Source organism: Scyliorhinus canicula, chromosome 9 (assembly GCF_902713615.1).
Source record: "Scyliorhinus canicula chromosome 9, sScyCan1.1, whole genome shotgun sequence".
Taxonomy (NCBI): Eukaryota; Metazoa; Chordata; class Chondrichthyes; order Carcharhiniformes; family Scyliorhinidae; genus Scyliorhinus; species Scyliorhinus canicula.
Window position 1 is genome coordinate 56,050,214 of NC_052154.1, and position 20,284 is coordinate 56,070,497.

The 20,284-nt window shown below is 46.7% G+C and overlaps 1 protein-coding gene across 4 annotated transcripts in view; it reads right to left on the reverse strand.

Annotated features, from left to right (window-relative positions):
- Nucleotides 1-316: 316 nt before the first annotated feature.
- rpgrip1l (RPGRIP1 like) overlaps nt 317-20,284 on the reverse strand; it is a 303,409-nt gene continuing 283,441 nt past the window's right edge. For all 4 annotated transcript variants that reach the window (XM_038806727.1, XM_038806728.1, XM_038806730.1 and 1 more), the window contains exon 26: nt 317-767. In XM_038806727.1, the coding sequence (XP_038662655.1) occupies nt 670-767 (98 nt within the window). In that variant the 3' untranslated portion in view covers nt 317-669. The remainder of the gene's footprint in view (nt 768-20,284) is intronic.

Consider the following 20,284-nt stretch of genomic DNA (forward strand, 5'->3'; position numbering starts at 1 on the left):
AAAAATGCTCCCAGTAAAAGACATCTATAGGTGCCTACAACTATTTCCTATATTTAATTTATAAGCTGTGCATGCATCAAAGGAAAGCAGAACTGAGATTTAATGTGCATAAAATAAGCATTAGCATTTTAAAGAGACAGATTAACACATTAATCCAGGCTTTGGTATGCAATTTTCATACTCTGCTGCCATTAAAAACTTCACAGTGTGAAACTCTTAATGAAGCTAATCACAGGGTTTTATTTTTACTTAGTTAAGTGATAATGGGCAATATAAAAACTTTATTTCTGATTATTATTCAGAGGCTTACAAGTGATTGGTATGCTAAAAATACTTTATTAAAAATTAAATATCCATCCTGCATACATATGTAGAAAAAAAGTTCAAAAATGCAAATAATGAAGATCATTCAATCACATAGTTATTAATTATTAACAAAGCCCTGTGCAAGGTTGCGTGTTCAACTATATTAAATAAAAAGCAGAAAAACAAATCCTTGCAATGAATGAAGACCAAGGAAAGCAAAAAATGGAAATGAAGAAAATCAAACAATCTCGTTGAATCTTAATTATGGTGCACACAAATGGAACTAAACTCATTTTAGTGTATTTCAGGATAACAGGTTATTCCATTTGAAGCGTCTAGTCCTGTGTGGCTTTCCAGTTGTCTTTATTTGTTCTCCTCATATACTGAAAGCAAAGCCTCCAATGCCTCCACCGTCACTTTTAATTTCCCAATCACCAATGTGCTGTCCTGTGAGTCAACAACTGCAAAGAAATCAAAATGTCATGTCCTAAATGATTCATTGCAGGGTGCATTGAGAACTATATGATTCAGTCAGTTTGTTTAATGATCTGAGTTAGTTTTAAATGCCACATTGCAAGATTTGCACACATACATACAAAAACTCACACAGATTTAATTTCTATCTACACGTAAGTAATTTTGGTGCTCACTTACATAAAGGCTATTGACAACAGCTAATCTATCACTTTTTGTACACTATCTCAGCATGAAACAAATCAGCTCAGTCACAGCAAGGCCAAATGCAAAATAAAGATATCTCTAATCCCTCTCCGATCAATGTTTATTAATCCCAATCTTGGATGGAGGTTCACCATTGTGTAATAAGTAAGCTCCCTCCAATTTACTAACAAATGTAGGCAATTTGAAAGGAGACAAACTACATATTAAATATATATGACAATTAGAATATTAGGCAATGTTTTCTAACATCCAGTGTTAAGTGTTCATGGAATAGAATCACAGTGCAGAAGGAGATCATTCAGTCCATCGAGTCTGCACTGACTCTTGGGAAGAGCACCCTACCAAGCCCCATGCTCCCACCCCCATCACCCCACCTAACCTTTTTGAACATTAAGGGGCAATTAAGCATGGCTAATCCACCTAAGCCACACATCTTTGGACTGTGGGAGGAAACCGGAGCACCCAGAGGAAACCCACTCAAGACACAGGAAAAAAGTGCAAATTTCACACAGTCACCCGAGGCCGGAATTGAACCCGAGTCCCTGGCGCTGCGAGGCAGCAGTGCTAACCACTGTGCCGTTCAAGTGTTATCTATCCATTAGTCTTCACCTTTCTTATTGTTTGGTTTTTACTTTTCTCTACTGTTTGTTTCTGAACTATGGTTGGGAAGAAACCGACACTAGAGCTCAAAAGTGGGTGAAAAAGGGAAGAAATGCAGTGAGAGAGTGCCTTTCATGACCTCAGGACAATCCAAATTGCTTGACAGCCAATGAAGTACATTTTGAAGTGTAGTCTCTGTTGCAATGTGGAAAATGTGACAGTCAATTAATGCATAGCACAGATCCACAAATATCAATGAGATGAATGAGCAGATAATGGGCTGGATTTTTTGGCCCGTGCCTGCCTCAAGATCGCCATGGACAGGACGGGAGCCGTGTAAAAGTCTTGATCTCAGTGGGAATTTCCGGTCACCGGGCGGGTGTGGCAGGAAAATCCCACCCAATCTGTTTTAGGTTGAGGTATAAATGTTGGCTCAAGTCAAGACAAGGATATCTTTGAAAACAAAGCCACAGTAGAATTGGGTGAATAGCTAAACTAATTGAGTGCTAAATAAAATTAAGAAGGGAATTTGATGAGCGTGGGAATTAGGTGGAGAGGAAAGGTGCTCAGTAATTTAAACCAAATGGCAATAGTAATACGTAAATATACAAATAATCATTGCATGCAGTTCTGGTCACCGTATTATAGGAAGGATGTGGAAGCATTGGAAAGGGTGCAGAGGAGATTTACCAGGATGTTGCCTGGTATGGAGGGAAGATCTTATGAGGAAAGGCTGAGGGACTTAAGGCTGTTTTCATTAAAGAGAAGAAGGTTAAGAGGTGACTTAATTGAGGCATACAAGATGATCAGGGGATTAGATAGGGGGGACAGTGAGAGCCCTTTTCCTTGGATGGTGATGGCTAGCATGAGGGGACATAGCTTTAAATTGAGGGGAGATAGATATAGGACAGATGTCAGAGGTAGGTTCCTTACTCAGAGTGTAGTAAGGGCGTGGAATGTCCTGCCTGCAACAATAGTGGATTCGCCAACATTAAAGGCATTTAAATTGTCATTGGATAAACATATGGATGATAAGGAAATAGTGTAGATGGGCTTTAGAGTGGTTTCACAGGTCGGCGCAACATCGAGGGCCGAAGGGCCTGTACTGCGCTTTAATGTTCTATGTTTATCAGGGCAATTCATTAGATTTAAAGGGATAAAGTTAAAATTAGCTAAATAGAAAGATATCAATATTCAAAGAATCTGAATTGCCTTAGATAAAAACCTGGCATACATAAATAATAAAGAGGAATAAGGGGATACTAAAATAAATAATAAAAAAAAGACAAACAAGCTAAATTCATGGACTTAAGTAAACTACATATCTCAAGTAATTATATTTTAATTCGAATTAACTTAAATTCATATTGCATAATGCTTCACAGAAGCATTATAAAACCAGTTATGACACTGAACAACATATTGAGCTATTCGGTCACATGATCTATGGCTTGGTCAGAGATAGGTTTTTAGGGATTACCTTAATGGAGCAGAGAGACAGAGCTGTAGGAAGGGAATTCCAGAGCTCAGGGTCAAGGCAACTGAAGGCATGGTCATCATCTTCCATACCTTGGAATTTGTGGGGTTGCAGAAGATTATAGAGACAGGGATGGACAAGGCTATGGAGGCATTTGAAAAAAAGAGGTGAGAATTTGAAAGTTAAGACATTGCTGGAAAGAATAGAAATGGCATTGAAATGAAATGAAAATCGCTTATTGTAACTTCAATGAAATTATTGTGAAAAGCCCCTAGTCGCCACATTCCGGCGCCTGTCCGGGGAGGCTGGTACGGGAATCGAACCGTGCTGCTGGCCTTCTTGGTCTGCTTTAAAAGCCAGCGATTTAGCCCAATGAGCTAAACCAGCCCCAGATATGTGCCTGATGATTTGTGCAATTAGGCGAGATGTGCAATTAGGCCTCCGATCTCCTGGGAGACCCCTACCAGTGGCTTTCTGTCTGGTCCCCGTATGTGGGGACACTGCTAAACTGCGCTCGACCGAGGTCTCCAAGGCAAAGGGTATGAATCCCAAAACTTCGGGTACCTCGGGAATTTGTACATTCGAGCAAGACTAGCTCAATGCGGCAGTGTGGCCGATAAAAGCTGGGAGATCCCGATTTCGGGATCTACCCTGCTCGCAACGCCTCGAGAGATCCAACATGAGTAAAAACCAAAATTAAAATAATAATAATCTTTATTGTCACACGTAGGTTTACATTGCAATGGAGATACTGTGCAAAGCCCTGATTCGCCACGTTTCGGAGCCTGTACGGGTACATAGAGGGAGAATTCAGAATGTCCAATTTACCGAACAACAGGGCCGGGATTCTCCGACCCCGGGCTGGGTCGGAGAATCACCGGGGGGGGGCGAGAATCTCGCCACGCTGCCCCGAACCCGGCCCGCCGATTCTCCGGCGTCGATTCTTGGGCGGCTGCGGGATGGCTGCCGTGCCGGTCGGGTCCGTTGAAAGCACCCCCCTCCGGCGATTCTCCGGGCCTCGACAGGCTGAGTGCCCGCCGATGTGGGTTACGTATGGTCCCAACCACTGGGACCTCGGAGGTCTGGCTGTGGGGGCCGTCCGGGAAGATCTGACTCCGGTGGACTGGCCCGTGATCGGGACCGACCGATCAGCGGACGGGCTAGTTCCGTGGAGGGGGGGTATGTTCTTCTGCACCGGGCCCCTGTAAGGCTCCGCCATATTACCTGGGGGCCGGCACGGAGACGGGAATCCACGTGCATGTGCGGACTTGCACTTGCCATGGCATGCCGGCTTCCGAGCGCCGGAGCAGCGGACACCACTCTGGCGCTGTACTAGCCCCCTAGGAAAGGGTGCATATCTGGGCCTGACGGCCCGTTGACGCCGGAGTGGCTTGCGCTGCTTTTGATGCCGGCGCAGAACTTGGCCGCGGGATTGGAGAATCCTGTCCCATGTCTTGCGGGAGGAAATCAGAGCACCCGGAGAAAGCCTACACAGAGAGAGAATGTGCAGACTCCGCAGACTGTGACACAAGCTGGGAATCAAACCTGGGACCCTGGCGCTAAGAAGCCACAGTGCCCTCTATAAAATTGATAGTTTATAGATATTAACAGAAAGGATAAGAACAGATTTTGGGTTACAAAATGTGATACAGTTACTCTACGTGGACTGTAAAATAAAAAAAACTACAGGAGTGACAAAAATGTGTTGAGTTGAATGATGAAAAATCAGCATTGAGACAGAATGATAGGTTAGTGCCCCGTACCCAAATAAGAGCTTTTTGAGACTCATGAATGGAGTATAAGAATTAAATTGAACAAATTTGAGAATCAAATAGGGCATGAGATGATGGGCATCACTGAGGCATGGCTGAAAATTGATTGGGAATGAAATGATCTCGGTTACAAGGGTCAGAATGTTTAGGAAGGCCATCCAAGCAGTCAATGGGGAACACATCTCCGCTGACTCCAGCAGGCCCAATGCCATTTCATGTTCAAGTGGGTGTAGATTGTCAGGAGGCGGGACTTCTTCCCATCACTGGGAAGAAGTCCCGCCTTGGAGAGCTGGAAGTCAAGCAGATTGTCCGGCAGCTTTTTAGTCACTCCAGGAATAGCACTGCAGTGGCAGAAGTGGCACTGCAATGGCAGAAGAGGCACTGCAGCCAGATACCTGGATCTAAATGTTGGGAACCAGAGGAAAGGTGTGTGGCAGGGGTCAAGGAGGATGTGGATACAGGCGGCCTGGAAAGTCACGAGTGGGGTGTTTGGGGTGTCGGTGATTGTGGGGGGGGGGGGGGGGGGGGGGGGCAGAGGTTGGGAAATGAGGTCTGGAGGTCTTTGGTTCACAAGGGGATGGCGTCCCCAGTCAGAATGCGGCACCTGGTGGAGCTGTGTCACTCCGTCCCCACCCACATCTCACTCGAGATTGAACTTTGTTTTACTGCTTTACTCTGCTCTGCTCAGGGGGGAAATTGTGACTAAGGCAGGGTGAGCTAGATCCCGGAGGGAATCCCATTTATGCAATTTCATGCTCAGCCCCCACATCTGAACCTGCTGTCAATTTCCAGCTGACCACTTCAGAAGCACTCAGACGTGAAGAGGTGTGATTGGAAAGCACTTAACTCTCTTTGAGTGGTTAATGTTTATAAACATGTGGTTACAGCACTTTAGAGTTACTCAACCGTGAAGGAAGGTGACTAAAGCAAGGCTGACAGCTATGTGTGTGTGGAAGCTGTCAATCACAGCATTGTAAGGGAAATGAATGAACGAATGGCCTGCAACTCAAGGATCTCAGGTGTTTAAACACAGCTGCTTGGTTTCTCTTTCTAGCTTTGGCAGAGTCATCCAGACTCGAAACAGTTAGCTCCCTTTTCTCTCCACATATGCTGTCAGATCTGCTGAGATTGTCCAGTATTTTCTGTTTTTGTTTCTCTTTCCAAGAATTGACATGTTGTGCTTTCTGTGACTGAGCCAATAGGTGTATGCACAGGTGAATGTTACAACAGTAATTTTTTTCACTACCTCTGTCAGAGCTGCTCTCTACCCTCCAGAAAGGGGTCAATTTTCTGAGGGGCTGCCTGACATGGGTCCCTCTTCTGGGGGCTACCTGGCAGGGGTCTCTTTTCTGGAGGGGTCTGAGGCAGTCTGTTTATTGAGCAGTTTCTAGAGGGTCTTTCTATTCAGGGGGTGGGGGGGGGGGGGTTTATTTAGGAGGTTTCTGGCAGTGGTGGTGGGGGACACGATTTGGTGGGGGTGGGGTGCCCCTAGGATGTACTTTGGGGGCAACCACCCTAATGAAACCACTCCTTGGCCCACCTCAAGGGGTACCACATCAGGGCCACGCTTGTCCATACCTGTTGTGATTGTCGCCCACGTGATTTCTGGCCCAGAGGACAGGAGAAACATGTGGGCCTGGAGAATATGGTGCCCGGCTTGCTAAGTGAATAAAAAGGATGCAAAGTGGTCATTAAAACCCACTTGCATTGATTCTCTGATGCGCGACCACAAACCTTAATCCCAACACCACTGGGCGGGGGGGGGGGGAAAGCATTGGACATGCATTGGCGCTCATTTCTCCCAGGCGCTGGATTATCTTTCGCATTGGGACCTCTGATACTGGTGGTGGGCGGCGTAGAATCCAGCCCCCATTTGGAATATTATGAGCAGTTTTGGCTGCGTATCCAAGGAAGAATGTTCTGGCCGTGGAGGGGTGCAGAAGCGGTTCATAAGAATGATCCCAGGAATGAAGGTCTTGTCATATGAGGAGCGATTGAGGACTTGGGTCTATACTCAATGGAGTTTAGAAGGATGAGGGGGGCGGGGGGTGTCATTGAAACTTACAGAATACCGCTAGACCTGGATAGAATGGATGCTGAGAAGATGTTTCCACTGGTAGGTGAGACGTGAAGCCGAGATCACAGCCTCACACTGAAAGGACGATCCTTTAAACCTGAAATGAGGAGGAATCTCTTTAGCCAGAGGGTGGTAATTCTGTGGAACTAATTGCCGCAGAAGACTGTGGAGGCCGGTCACTGAGTTTCTTTAAGACAGAGATAGATAGGTTCTTGATTAATAAGGGAATCAGGGGCTACGGGGAGAAGGCAGGAGAATGGGGATGAGAAATATATCAGTCATGATCAAATGGTGGAGCAGACATGTTGGGCCAACTGGCCTAATTCTGCTCCTATATCTATGGTCTTATCAGAGACCACCCCCCCCCCACCCCCAAATCAGAGACCCCCCTAATCACAATGTTTATTAACATCTAGCTACGATTGAGCTGCTGAACACATCAAAAGCTGTTAAGTGCTTTCTGCTAACGAAAAGAGGGGCAACACGGTAGCACAAGTGGATAGCACTGTGGCTTCACAGCACCAGGGTCCCAGGTTCGATTCCCTGCTGGGTCACTGTCTGTGAGGAGTCTGCACGTTCTTCCCGTGTCTGCATGGGTTTCCTCCAGGTGCTCCGGTTTCCTCCCACAGTCCAAAGACGTGCAGGTTAGGTGGATTGGCCATGATAAATTGCCCTTAGTGTCGAAAACGGTTAGGAGGGGTTACGGGGGTAGGGTGGAAGTGAGGGCTTAAGTGGGTGGTTGCAGACTTGATGGGCTGAATGGCCTCCTTCTGCACTGTGTGTTCTATGTTCCATTTCTAAACATTCTGGTTAGGCTCACAGTGGGTACTTGAGATGTATTCAGGCATGAAGGGAACTGAAAATAAACAATCCGGATACCTGGCTGCCTGGAAGCTATTACCCTGTCAGTTGCAGCCTATTAAAATATTTTTCTCTTTGAAAATGGAGAGAAGCCTTGCAGATCAAAGTGCATGAGGGGGTTTAAAGCCTTGTGATGTGGTTTTGGCTTTCTATGAAGTAACAGCTGTTGCTTTCTACACCTCTGTGAAGCAGCAGGTGTAAGAGACAGGTAAGTGATTTTTCACCGTTTCAGCCTGGACTGGGGGGGGTTAGTTTCTGACATGGGGGCGTCTCTGATTTGGGGCCGACTCCGATATAGGGGTCTCTGTCATGGGGATCAAATGGGGGAAACGGGGTGGGCAGGATTTGCTTTGTAGGGGGCCCTCCGATGGATTTTGGAGGCACCTATGTTAAATACTTACCCTTGTCCCACCATGAAGCCCATGCTCATCAGGGCCACGTTGGAAAATATCAATCCATGCTCGTGTGAATCCTGGCCCAGATGACTGGACCATCACAGAGACATACAAAGTCCGGTGTCCAGCCCATTAATCAGATGCATACAGGTTCAAATAACCATTTGCATCCTCCCGCCGACGCAGGCATGTAGCTCGCTGCCAGTGGGGTACCAGAGTATCTGACATTTATCCCAGTTTTACTCGACGTGGGATTCTCTGCCACATTGGGAACTCCACTACCTGAGGCGGGCGGCGGAGAATCCGGCCAATTAGCATTGTTTCTTGTTACAGATGCTGTCTGATCTACTCCCTATTTCCAGAATTTTCTGGGTTTTCTAAAAATATTTCCTGCACCCACAGAACTTTCCTTTTGTATAAGTGGCAGAATGTATTAATTCAGAGATTATAGAGGATTGTAGCAAAAGCAAATTTGCTTTAACAAAATATTTTAATGTTCATATAGATTTGGAAGAGCAGATAGTTCAAGCCAGAATAGTGATGTAATTCTTCAGTGCATTCAAGTTAGTTTTCTGGAGTAATATATTCAAGAACCAACAAGAGGACAACCCATACTACGTTTACTGATGAGTAATGAGCAAAATTTAGTTAATACTCTGACGATAAAGGAACAATAATCCCCCATTGATCATATCAAGAATGAATTTGTTGGGTTTGATTCTAAATTTTTTTGAGGCTAACTTTAAAAGATGAAATAGAGACTGAAGACAGTAATCTGATCAAAATTGTTATTCAGTAAAATTATGGATAAACAGTGGGAAGTGTTCTAAAAATAGCTGAGTGTAATTTGGATTAGAATATACCCCTCGGGAACAAGAGCTCTACTTTCAAACAAAGAACCCATGGCTTTACAAAAAAGACGAGATATAACATAAAGTGTAGAAAAGTGCGAAGTACAGATCCAGTGGTCTGGCAGAGATAATTTAGCAGTATTGACTCCACCCTACCTATGCCAACGTTGTACCAACATGGGTTCTTTGTCTTTAACTCTGGACTCCCCCTCCCTATTTCCCATTTCCCTATTTCCCATTTACTACCAACATTTAGGTATCCTAATAATTGTTACCTAACCAGGCCTATGTAACTTGAGTTTTCCCTGCGTCCATTTGTATCTGTACTTTGGCTGCCACTCTGGACATTCTGTTGTCTCACATTTTTCCCCTCTCAGTTACTATGTACTCCCTATTCTTAACCGAATTCCACCGCACTTCTCAATATTCCTATTCTCTTGCAGTCATCCCAGGCATGACTCCCTCTTAGATTAACCTTGTCATGCTGATGGAGAAAATACTGAATTACATGCGGACATACTAAACTCTTAAAAAAGACATGTGGTTTTAAAAACGTGCATACCTGCTGAGGTGGCTGAGGATGTAAATTCAGTCACTGGCTGAATTGCTGGTGGGTGATACTCAGAGAGACAACGGAATCACACCTGTCTCCAGACAAAGGTACATCAAAAGCTACACAGAAACTAACTACCATCTCATTTGGATATGATGGGGGCAGATTATCATCCGAACAGGAATGGTAACCCATGAGCAATGCCCCAGACTGGTTTGTGGATTTTTGTTTTCCAGGAATATACAAAGACAGAGATAAAAGTCAGCTACAAAACCTGGTCAGTGTTGACCAGTGCTGGGCGTGTCAGTGCATGACACAGGAGGGAAAACAAAGTAGACCCTGCAAAGGTTTTGCAGGTAACCTTCTCTCCGATTGTTGAAGCAAGTCACGTCAGCAAAGCCACAGCTGAAAAGGGAACAAGGCAGCTTTTTAGCAGAACACTGCTATCTCAAAGCTGACTATTTAGCTGCTGATGTCAGTGCCACTCGAATCATGAATCACAACAGTGACAATGTTGCACGGACAAGCCAGAGACTGATTCGTATATATATTTTTAAAACTTACTTTTGGACCCAATTGAGTGGGTTTTCCTGTTCATTACAAGCAGCGACTCCAATTGCTCCATCCTACCTTACTTCAACATTCTTGCCCAACCCACTCGTTGAAGGCTGATCTTGTCAACATCCTCCCTGTCCAATTCAAGCCTCGCAGCACTGACCTTGACTAAATTGTCCAGGTGAACCAAATATCATTGTCCTGCTCTGTATGGGAATATTAATGGGACTTAAGGCTGACAAGTCCCCAGGACCTGATGGCCTGTATCTGTGGGTCTAAAAATACATGGCTGCAGAGGTATTGGATGCATTGGGTGTAACATTCCAAAATTCTCTAGATTCTGGAATAGTCTCACTGGATTAAAAAACTACCTGAAGTAACACCTTTGTTAAAGGAAGGAGGGAGACTGAAAACAGAAATTAAAAGCCAATTTGTCTAATGTCTGTCATTGGGAAAATGCTAGAATCCATTATTAAAGAGGACATTTCTTCTTCTTCAGTTCTGTACCTAAAGTCAGGCCCTTGGTGATTATTCACCAAACCACAGGAAAGCACCATGATTTTTACTGTGGGTAGGGAAAGGCCACAGTCCAAAGCTGTGCATATTAGGTGGATTGGCCATGCTAAATTGCCCTTAGTATCCAAAAAAGGTTGGATTACTGGGTTATAGGGATAGGGCGGAGGTATGGGCTTAAGTAGGGTGCTCTTTCCAAGGGCCGGTGCAGACTCAATGGGCCGAATGGTCTCCTTCTGCACTGTAAATTCTATGATTGATGATCTGTTATGCAATCATGTGGTGTTATATCAACAATACATTAACATCATTTGCTTCAGATATTAACCCATGATGTGACATCGCCCCATGTCTTTATTCCAATTATATATATCCCCCTACATTTCCTGCCAAGGTCTCAGATGTCAAAGTGATGCCTTGACCAATTTCCCTGAACTTGTTCTGATCTCTTTGTGGTCAAGGACATTCCACATTCTCTCTTCTGTTGATGGATCACCTTTCCTGGCTGTCTGTAGAGCTTTGTCTTGTTTCATCTTTTTTCCCCATCAGGATCTGAGTAGTAAGTCCAAGTTTTTATTTGCTTTTTTTTGCAAAGATATTAATGCACTGCTGGTTCTCCTTATAGTTCCTTGGGTCTGTCTCAATCCTGTATGACTTTGATGTGGAAAATTTATGATTATCATGCCTTCTTTCAGTTGGTCTTGTACCATACTCTCTCCCCGAGAGACTGAAGTCTTGTTTGTTTCTCCATTTGTCTCACGCTGTTTACCCTCCCGTGATCATTAGGGTTAATATTAGGTTTTTGTTTCTGATGCAGAGCTGCAAGTTATCTCCTTCCCATGAATAACTCTGATGGCGAGAAACCATTTTGCAGCGGTGAGGTTTGATAACTCAGAAGAACTACATTAAAATCTTCATCAAGTCTTTGATAGTTCTCACACCTCTCTCAGCTTCTCCATTTTCCTGAGGATAATGTCGTGAGCTGGTTACATGAATGAATCTGCAAAGTTTTGGAATAATTCATCAGAAAATTGCAGATCATTGTCTGAGACTACAATGTCCAGAATGCCATGTGTTGCACAAATTCTCTTCAGTGATTGAATGACTGCTTCCACCGTGATGCTATTCATTTCAAACCACCCCGAGTAGTAATCAATGACAATAGAAAAGTCTTGCCTTTGAAATAAATGCATTCCCACAGCTTTGATTGAAAAGTAGAAGGTGAAAATTGTTCTTTTTACTTTTGACTAGTCACCGTACCGATAAAACAATTAGAAATAATTTATTCTATAGAACAAGGAATGCTGGCCACAAAACTGATTGCTGTGCTTTCGCTTGACGTTTTGCTATCCCTCAATGTATTCTTTTAAATATTGGGTCGTAATGGTGGTACAATGGTTAGCACTGCTGCCTCACAGCACCAAGGACTCGGGTCCAATTCCAGCCGTGAGTGACTGTCTGTGTGGAGTTTACACATTCTCTGAGCTCAGTTTGTCTCACAATTCTACTGCCTGAGTAGAGTTAAATCCTCTCTTGTCTGCAAGAGACCTGATAGAGCTTCATTTAAGACTCCAACTAATAATCGGTTATGAATCAATTCTTCCCTCAATATTTCCTAGTTGCAATTTTCTACTAGCTGATATAGATCCATGCTCTCATCTGGGCTTTTCTTTCACTTGTTAGACTTTTTCCTTTCTATAATTACATTTTTGTAAACACTGAAATATCAATCAAATGCTTGCAGGACTTCTTCAAGTTAAAGTCTCACTGACTCCCTGCCACACTATCAAGTCATTGGCAATAGTTCCAACTGCATAGAGTAAGGACTGACCAGATCCTTTTGTCTTTTTTTTTTGTGCGAACCAGAAGTGGCTCTATATCTGGAAAAAATGATTTCTCCTGTTGTCCCAGTGCTGGGCCTGTTGCGAACTTTCAGCACTCGGAATAGTTCAGGGAGAGTAGTGTGGACTCCATGTTTGTACCAAGCTCCAGAATAGTTGCTGCTTCACCTAGAGTTCCTTGTTGATTTTGGTCTGAGTCTGGACTCTGGGTCTATGTTTCAGATTACATCTGCTGTACCCACAATGCTCTGATGTTTTTCATGAGTTTTGAATCTATTCCTTTTGTTCGTCTTCTGCAGATCCCTCGACTTGCCAGGTCTGTAGCTGCATCTTTTGAGTTTTCTCTGGATCTTTTACCCACGCATCCTTGTACATGAATCAGAAAACATGAGCATGCAAGTACAGCAAGTAATTAGGAGAGCATAATGCATGTTGGCCTTTATTGAAGGGAGATGGAGCATAAATATACTGAAGTCTTGCTACAACTGTACAGTGCATTGGTGACAGCACACCTGGACTATTGTGTACAATTTTGGGCACCTTTCTTAAGGAGGGGCATACTTGTATTGGAAGTCATTCACAGTAGGTTCAATCGGCTGATTCATAGAATGAGGATTTTGTTTCATGAGGAAAGGTTGAGCAGATTGGGCCCCATATTCATTGGAATTTAGAAGAATAAGAGGTATTCTTATTGAAACCTAAATGATTCTGAAGGGGATCAATAGGGCAGATGCTGAGAGGATGTTTCCCCTCATGGAGGAATCTAGAACTAGGGGGTACAGGTTTAAAATAAGGGGCCTTCCATTTAAAATGAAGATGAGGAGGAATTTTACCTCTCAGAGGGTCATTAGTGTTTGGAATTCTCTTCCCAAGAGAGAGCAGTGGAGATTGGGCCATTTAATGTATTTAATGCAGCTGTATCAGCCTCAACCTCGTACACGAGGGGGAGGCGTTCACCCTCCGGAGCACCTCACACCAGAACCTCTCCTCCATACCCCCTCCCAACTCTTTCTCCCACTTTGCCTTGATCACGTCTAGCGTCGCCTTCTCCTCATCCAAAATAGGCCCGTAAACCGCTGCTACTACGCCCTTCTCCAGTCCCCCTGTCGTCAGCATCTCCTCCAGCAATGTGGAAGCCGGTTCTACTGGGAAGCTCTGTATTTCCTTTCTGGCAAAGTCTCGAACCTGCATGTATCTAAATATTTCCCCCTGCTCCAGCTTATACTTCACTCCCAGCTCCTTCATTCCCGCAGAACGACCCCCAAGAAATAAATCTTTTAGTGTCCTAATTCCTTTCTCCTCCCATCTCCGAAAATATCCATCCCACTTCCCTGGCTCAAATCTATGGGGCAGGATTCTCCCATCCCGTGGCAGAGTGTCCACGCCGTCCGAAACGCCGTCGCTCCCACGACTAATTCTGGCCCCTACAGGGGGCCAGCATGGCGCTGGAGCGGTTCACGGTGCTCCAGCTGCAGATCCCAGCACAAAATGTGCGCCGCGGAATCTGCGCATGCGCAGTTGCGCCGGCGCCAACGAGGACATGCGCAGTGGCACCGGCGCCAACGCGCGCATGCACAGTGGCCTCTTTCAACACGCCGGCCCCGATGCAACATGGCGCAGGACTACAGGGGCCGGCGCGTGGAAAAGGAGGCCCCCAGCCACTGAGGCCGGCCCACTGATCGGTGGGCCCCAATTGCGGGCCAGGCCACATTGGCGGACCCCCCCCCCCCCCCGAGGTCGGACACCCCCTTCCCCTTCCCCCCACAAAGGCAGCCCACCCGGCCCTTACACGCCGAGGTCCCGCTGGTCCACAGCAGGTTAGAATGGCGCCGGCGGGACTCGGCTCTTTTCTTACTGCCGCTCGGCCCATCCGGGCTGGAGAATCGGCGGGCTGGCCGCGTAGAGCAGCCCGCGACCGGAACCATGCCAACTACGCCGGCACCAATGGTGCTGATTCTCCGCTGCGGAGAATCGCGTGTCGACGTCGGGACGGCGTGATTCGCGCGGCCCGCTGGCGATCCTCCGACCCGGCACGGGGTCGGGGAATCCCGCCCATGGTTCCCCCGAATCGGCATTTCCCTTGACCCTGCCCCCAACCGAAGTGCTGTTGGAACTGTCTCTCAACTAAGCTATTACTACTGGACTCCCTGAGTATCTCCCTGGGGCCGTCAGGAGCGGCGCTGTTGCTAGCGCCTTCAATCCCGACCCCCTACCCAAACTCTCCTCCATTCTGACCCATTGGGAGTCAACCCCTCTGAGCCACCTCCGTACCTTCTCCACATTTGCTGCCCAGTAATAATATATCAGGTTAGGAAGACCAAAACCCCCTGCCTGCCTTCCTCTCTGTAGCAGCACCTTTTAAATTCTGGGCACCTTCCGTCCCCATATGAACGAAGTAATCACCCCTTGGGATTGAAAAATAAACAGGAATCGCGGCAGCACATTCAATTTAACCGCCTGTACCCGACCCGCCAATGACAGAGGGAGACCATCCCATCTTACCAGATCACCTGTGGCTTTATTTACAAACAGTATATTTACACTCCTCTGGTCGGTGCCATACTGGCTGACTTTATATACTCTAGGTAATTGAGATACCACGCCCCTTGTGGGGGAGCTCGTACTATGCAAGGAGCACAGTGAAGATAAGCATTCCCACCCCATAGGCCCCGTGCGGACGATTGTCAGGAGGCAGTTGAACTATGGAGTCGGTGTCCGAGACCTCTGAGGGCTGCTTCGCCCTCTCGGTCTCTGATGAGACAACGTGCCCTGGACCCGAACTTGGTACGAAACTGGTCCCATTGATGGACAACAATCCTAGAGAGCACTGTTGGTGAAGTTACGAACGAACACTGCGCTGTCAGGTGCGAAGCGGTGAAGAAGTCGACTTCAAACTGGGCAATGCACTTGCAAGTCTTGTTTACGATGCACCTTTGAGCCGATGTCCGGCAAAATCAAACTCAACCATGCATGGAGTCTATGATCCATTGACATCTCAGCGGGGACTACCACAGTTACTGCATGTGGCGTGCTCTTGTATGAAAATAAAAATCTTGCCAGTCTTGTGTCCATTGAGCCAGGTGTCTGTTTCTTGAGCCTCTGTTTAACCATCTGCAGGGCTCTCTCTGCCAAATCATTCGAAGTTGGATGGCACGGGGCGGTGCGGGCGTGACAAATTCCGTTGCTCCTCACAAAAGTGGTTAATTCCTCACTCGTGAAAGAGGCCCCGTTACCGGTCATTATTGACAACTCGACAATTTTGAGGAGAAAGCCTTCAACTCCACTGGTAGCTGCCGATGCTGCCCACCCTATAGTATGAAACGGCCCACCTTGGCAAGTACAGGGTAGTTTTCGTCCAGTCATGAACACACGAGGCAGTGACGGGCTAGGAGTCCATGAAGTTCAGGACAGCAATCTCTTAATCCGCCGTAGGAGGGTTCGCGGATTTGACCTGCAGAGGAAGACTGCTCAAAGATCAGCATGCGCAATCTGGGTTCCTGGCAGTCCTCAAAAGAGTACATGTAAGCAGCCAATAACAGAGCCCAGCACTGAGTCCTTGCAGTCATAATGGGCGGGATCACCTTGTTCACGGAAGAGGCCTAGCAATGGCTAGTAATCGGTGACAATAAAAAATGGTGGCCATAGATGTATTGGTGAAATCGCTTTATACTAAATACGACCGCCAGACCCTCTTTCTCGATCTGGGCACACTTTCTTTCGGCAGCAGCCAGCGTCCAGGTGGAAAAAGCGATAGGACGGTCATGGTCAACATCCATTCGATGAGCCAAAACTGCCCCAATGCCAACGGCGAAGCATCACACATGACATACAAATGAGTGAACACCCCTGAGGAAGATAACCACCTCTTCACCTTGCTATAGGCTGTTTCCTGGGCCTTGCCGCACCCAAAGGCTGGTGCTTTTTCAGAAGCAAGTGGAGGGGCTGAGGACGGTAGCCAAATTCGGAGTGAAGCTCCTATAATAATTATCACTAATCCCAGGAAAGAGTGGAATTCTGTGGGGTCTCGCAGGAGTGGGGGACCTTTTGATTGCCTGTATCTTCTCAGCACCGGTTGCAGGCCACCTTGGTCCACCCGATAACCCAAATAGACCACTGGCTGGATTCTCCGTTCCTGAGACCGAAGCAGGATTCGTGGACTTCTACGACAGCAAAACCGGCGCATGGAACATGTATCTCGCGTGGCACAGTCGGACTCCATATTTGGAAAACCGTTTTAACACCGCCTCAAGGTTTTCTTGTTCTTGTTCCTTGGTCCCTGCGACTTACATATCATCTAAGTAATGCGCATAAATCCACGCAGGTTGTTCTCCATGACTAGTTGGACGCTGAGGAAACACCGAATGGTAGCCGAGTGTACTCAGTGTCTTTTGTCCGTATTAATGGTGGCAAACTTCTGTGAGGCTTTATTGAGCTACAGCTGAGAATAAGCATTGCTCATGACCAATTTCGTGAATGTACAGCCACCAGCCAATGTTGCATATAAATCCTCGATGCGAGGTAAAGGGTAAAGGTCTAACCTCAAAGCCGTGTTCACTGTCAATTTATAGTCTCCGCAGAGGCAGACTGTCTTAGCTGACTTAATTATGGGGACCACCAGTGCCACTCAATCAGCGAAGCGCACAGGCTGAATAATGCCAAACTCTCCAAACATTGAAGTTCGGTCTCAACCTTCTCCACTATAATGTAGGAATCTGGGCGGGCATAAAAATATTTGGGTTGGCTGTCCGGGTCCACCAGGCCCCTTTAATGTGACCCAAACCAGGATGGAAGTCCTCCAGGAATTTGCTCAGTACCGCACACAGACCGCCAGACTCCACTTGGATGATGTGCTGCCACTCCAACTGCAGCTGGTGTAGCCAATCACGATCCAACAGGCTAGAGGCATTAACCTGCATAACAATGAGGGGAAGGTGCACTGACTGGCGTCCATAAACCACCAGGGTGAGGGCGGACCACATGATATTCAGCCATTCCCCGTCACAATCTTACCGTATGGTGGAGCTGGATCCAGGGGCTGAATGGCCTACTCCTGCTCAAATATCTTAAATTCTTATCAGATCAGTTTTAGATTTTTCTAAAAGCCAGAACAGACAATATGGTTTGAATGGCTCTCTTGGGATGAAATTAGTGACTGTGGGAGTGGCTTTGAACAGGTGGCAACCTGGCTGAAGCCATTTCAGCGGCTTCGATGGGATTCAATCAGGAGTTTACAGTGACTGCAGGAGATTGTGGTGCAGCAGGGCATGAAGGATGCCATGGAAGACAGGTGACTGGGGTAGTCTCACTGGGGCCAGTTAGGCAATCCTGTTGAAGTCAATGGTGATTTGTGTTGCTTGCCAATGGCGATCCGTCTCCCCCTCTGGAAACTCAGCTCAAAACTGGGCATCGAAGAGGCATTGTGGGTCATCAACAGCAGCAGAATTATATTCAACCACAATTTGGAACCTTACAGTCCAGCATATTGTTCATTCTACAATTATCTTAAAGTAAGGACCAATCAAAGTTGAGGAACATCCCAGAAGCAGCACCAGGTATAGATACAAAATGAGATACCAAGCTGGTGGAGGTACAACACATGCCCACAGATATGGCAAACGGCATGCTGTAGACAGAATTAAGCAATCCCAGAACAAAGATCAGCACATCCAGTTGTGAATGGAAGTGGACAATTTAACAACTAACCGCACACAAGACTCCACAAATGTCCCCATACTCAATGATAGGGATCCCAGCATATCAGTGTAAATGATAAGGTTGTAGCATTTTCAACCATCTTCAGCCAGAAGTGCCAAGTGGCTGATCCATTGCAGCCTCTTCCTGAGATCCCCAGCATCCCAGTTGTTAGTCTTCAGCCAATTCAATTTACTCCACTAGATACCAATAAATGGTTGAGCGCACTGAACGCAGAAAAGACCACAGGAACTGAACAATTACTGAAGACTTGTGTTGCAGAACAAGCATCTTCCATAGCCAGTACAGATACAACATTGGCATGTACCTGACAAAGTGCAAAGTTGCCAACGCATATTGGCCGGAATTCTCCAAAAACGCGGCTAAGTGTTGACGCCGGCGTAAACACCGGAGTGTTTCACGCCGGCGTCAACGGGCCTCTTGGCCCAGCGATTCTGTAGCCCATAGGGGGTCAGCATGGTGCTGGAGTGCTCTGTGCTGCTCCAGCTGCCATACGTGGCCCTGCACTGCTCGCCGTGTGTCTGCGCATGCGCGGAAGAAGGTAGGCCCCCCCAGATCGCGTGTGCCCGCCGATAAGGCCCCCAATCGCGGGCCTGGCTGTCGTGGAGCCCCCCCCACCAAGACTGATCCCCCCCCCCCCCAGGACGGCCACTGCAGCCGCGATGCTGAGCTCCCACCAGGTGGAACCATAGGTGAACCACGCCAGCGGCAACTCGGTCGGTCGACCGTGGAGAATCGCTGCGGGTGTCTCTTTCAACGGCTCCCGACCACGTGTGCGACTAGCGCCAATTCTCCGGTCGCTGGCGTTGGATCAGATCGCGGATCTAAGGCCTCATTTTCCATCCCCGCACTGAGCTCCATTTCGGCGCGGAGGCTCGGAGAATCCCGGCCATTATTTTTACAAAATGCAGGATAAATCCACTCCGGTCAATTGCTGCCCAACCTACTGTCGATCAAGGAGCACTTACACAGCGATACTTTTCTCACCGACGTTCAATTTGAGTTCTGCCAGTGTCACTCGCCACTCCTAACCACATTACACCTTTTGCCCAAATATGGGCAAAAGAGCTGAACTCAAGAGATGAGGTCAGAGTTTTTGACTTTGTGTGATATCAAAGACCCTGAGCACAATTGAAGTTAACAAGAGTCTGGGTGCGAGGGGAGCTCTCCAATAGCTGGGGTCATAGCCACTGCAAAGGAGGATGGTTATGGTTGTTGAAGGCTAATCATCTCAGCACCAAGATACTGCTGCAGGAATTCCTCATGATACTGTCCAAGGCCCAGACATCTTCTCTGCTTCATCAATGACCTTCCCTCCATTATAAGGTCAGAAGATTTCAGAGTGTTCAGTCCAATCCTAACTCCTCAGATAATGAAGCAGTCCATGCCTGTACACAGCATTGACCAGAAACATATCCTGTCCAGCGACATAAATCCAGTAGTTAAAAGAACAGTTTAGAAGTTGGGCATCCTGTGGTGGTTAACTCTTTCCAAATCTCCGAAGCCTATCCACTATTTACAAGGAACAGGTCAGGAATGTGATGAAATGTTCTTCATTCCAGAAACACTCAAGAAGTGTGGCACCAGCCAGGACAAAAAGGCCACTAAATTAGTACCCAATTCATCATCTTAAACATTCACTGCCTCCATCACCAGTGCAGAGTGGCAACATTGCGTTTCATCTAAGGTACACTGCAGCAACTTGCTAAGGCCTCCTTGAAAGAACGTTTCAAACCCTTGACCACGACCAGTTAGAAGCGCAAGGGAGCAAATGCTTGGGAATACCAACACCTGTAAGTTCCTCTCCAAGTCACATACCATCCATTATTGCACTTCCTTCATTGTTGCTGAGTCAAAATCCTAAACTCTAATCCTAACCTGCTCTAACAGCACTGAGTGCACTTACACCACAAAAAACGCAACAGTTCAAGAAGATGCCGAACCACAACCTTCTCAAAGCTAAATAGGGAGTGGCAGAAAATGCTGAAATTGTCAGTGCTATGTGCAACCCATGATTGAATAAAAAAAATGGCTAGAACTGCCCCACAGTGCCAAGGACCTGGATTCAATTCCGGCCTTGGGTGACTGTG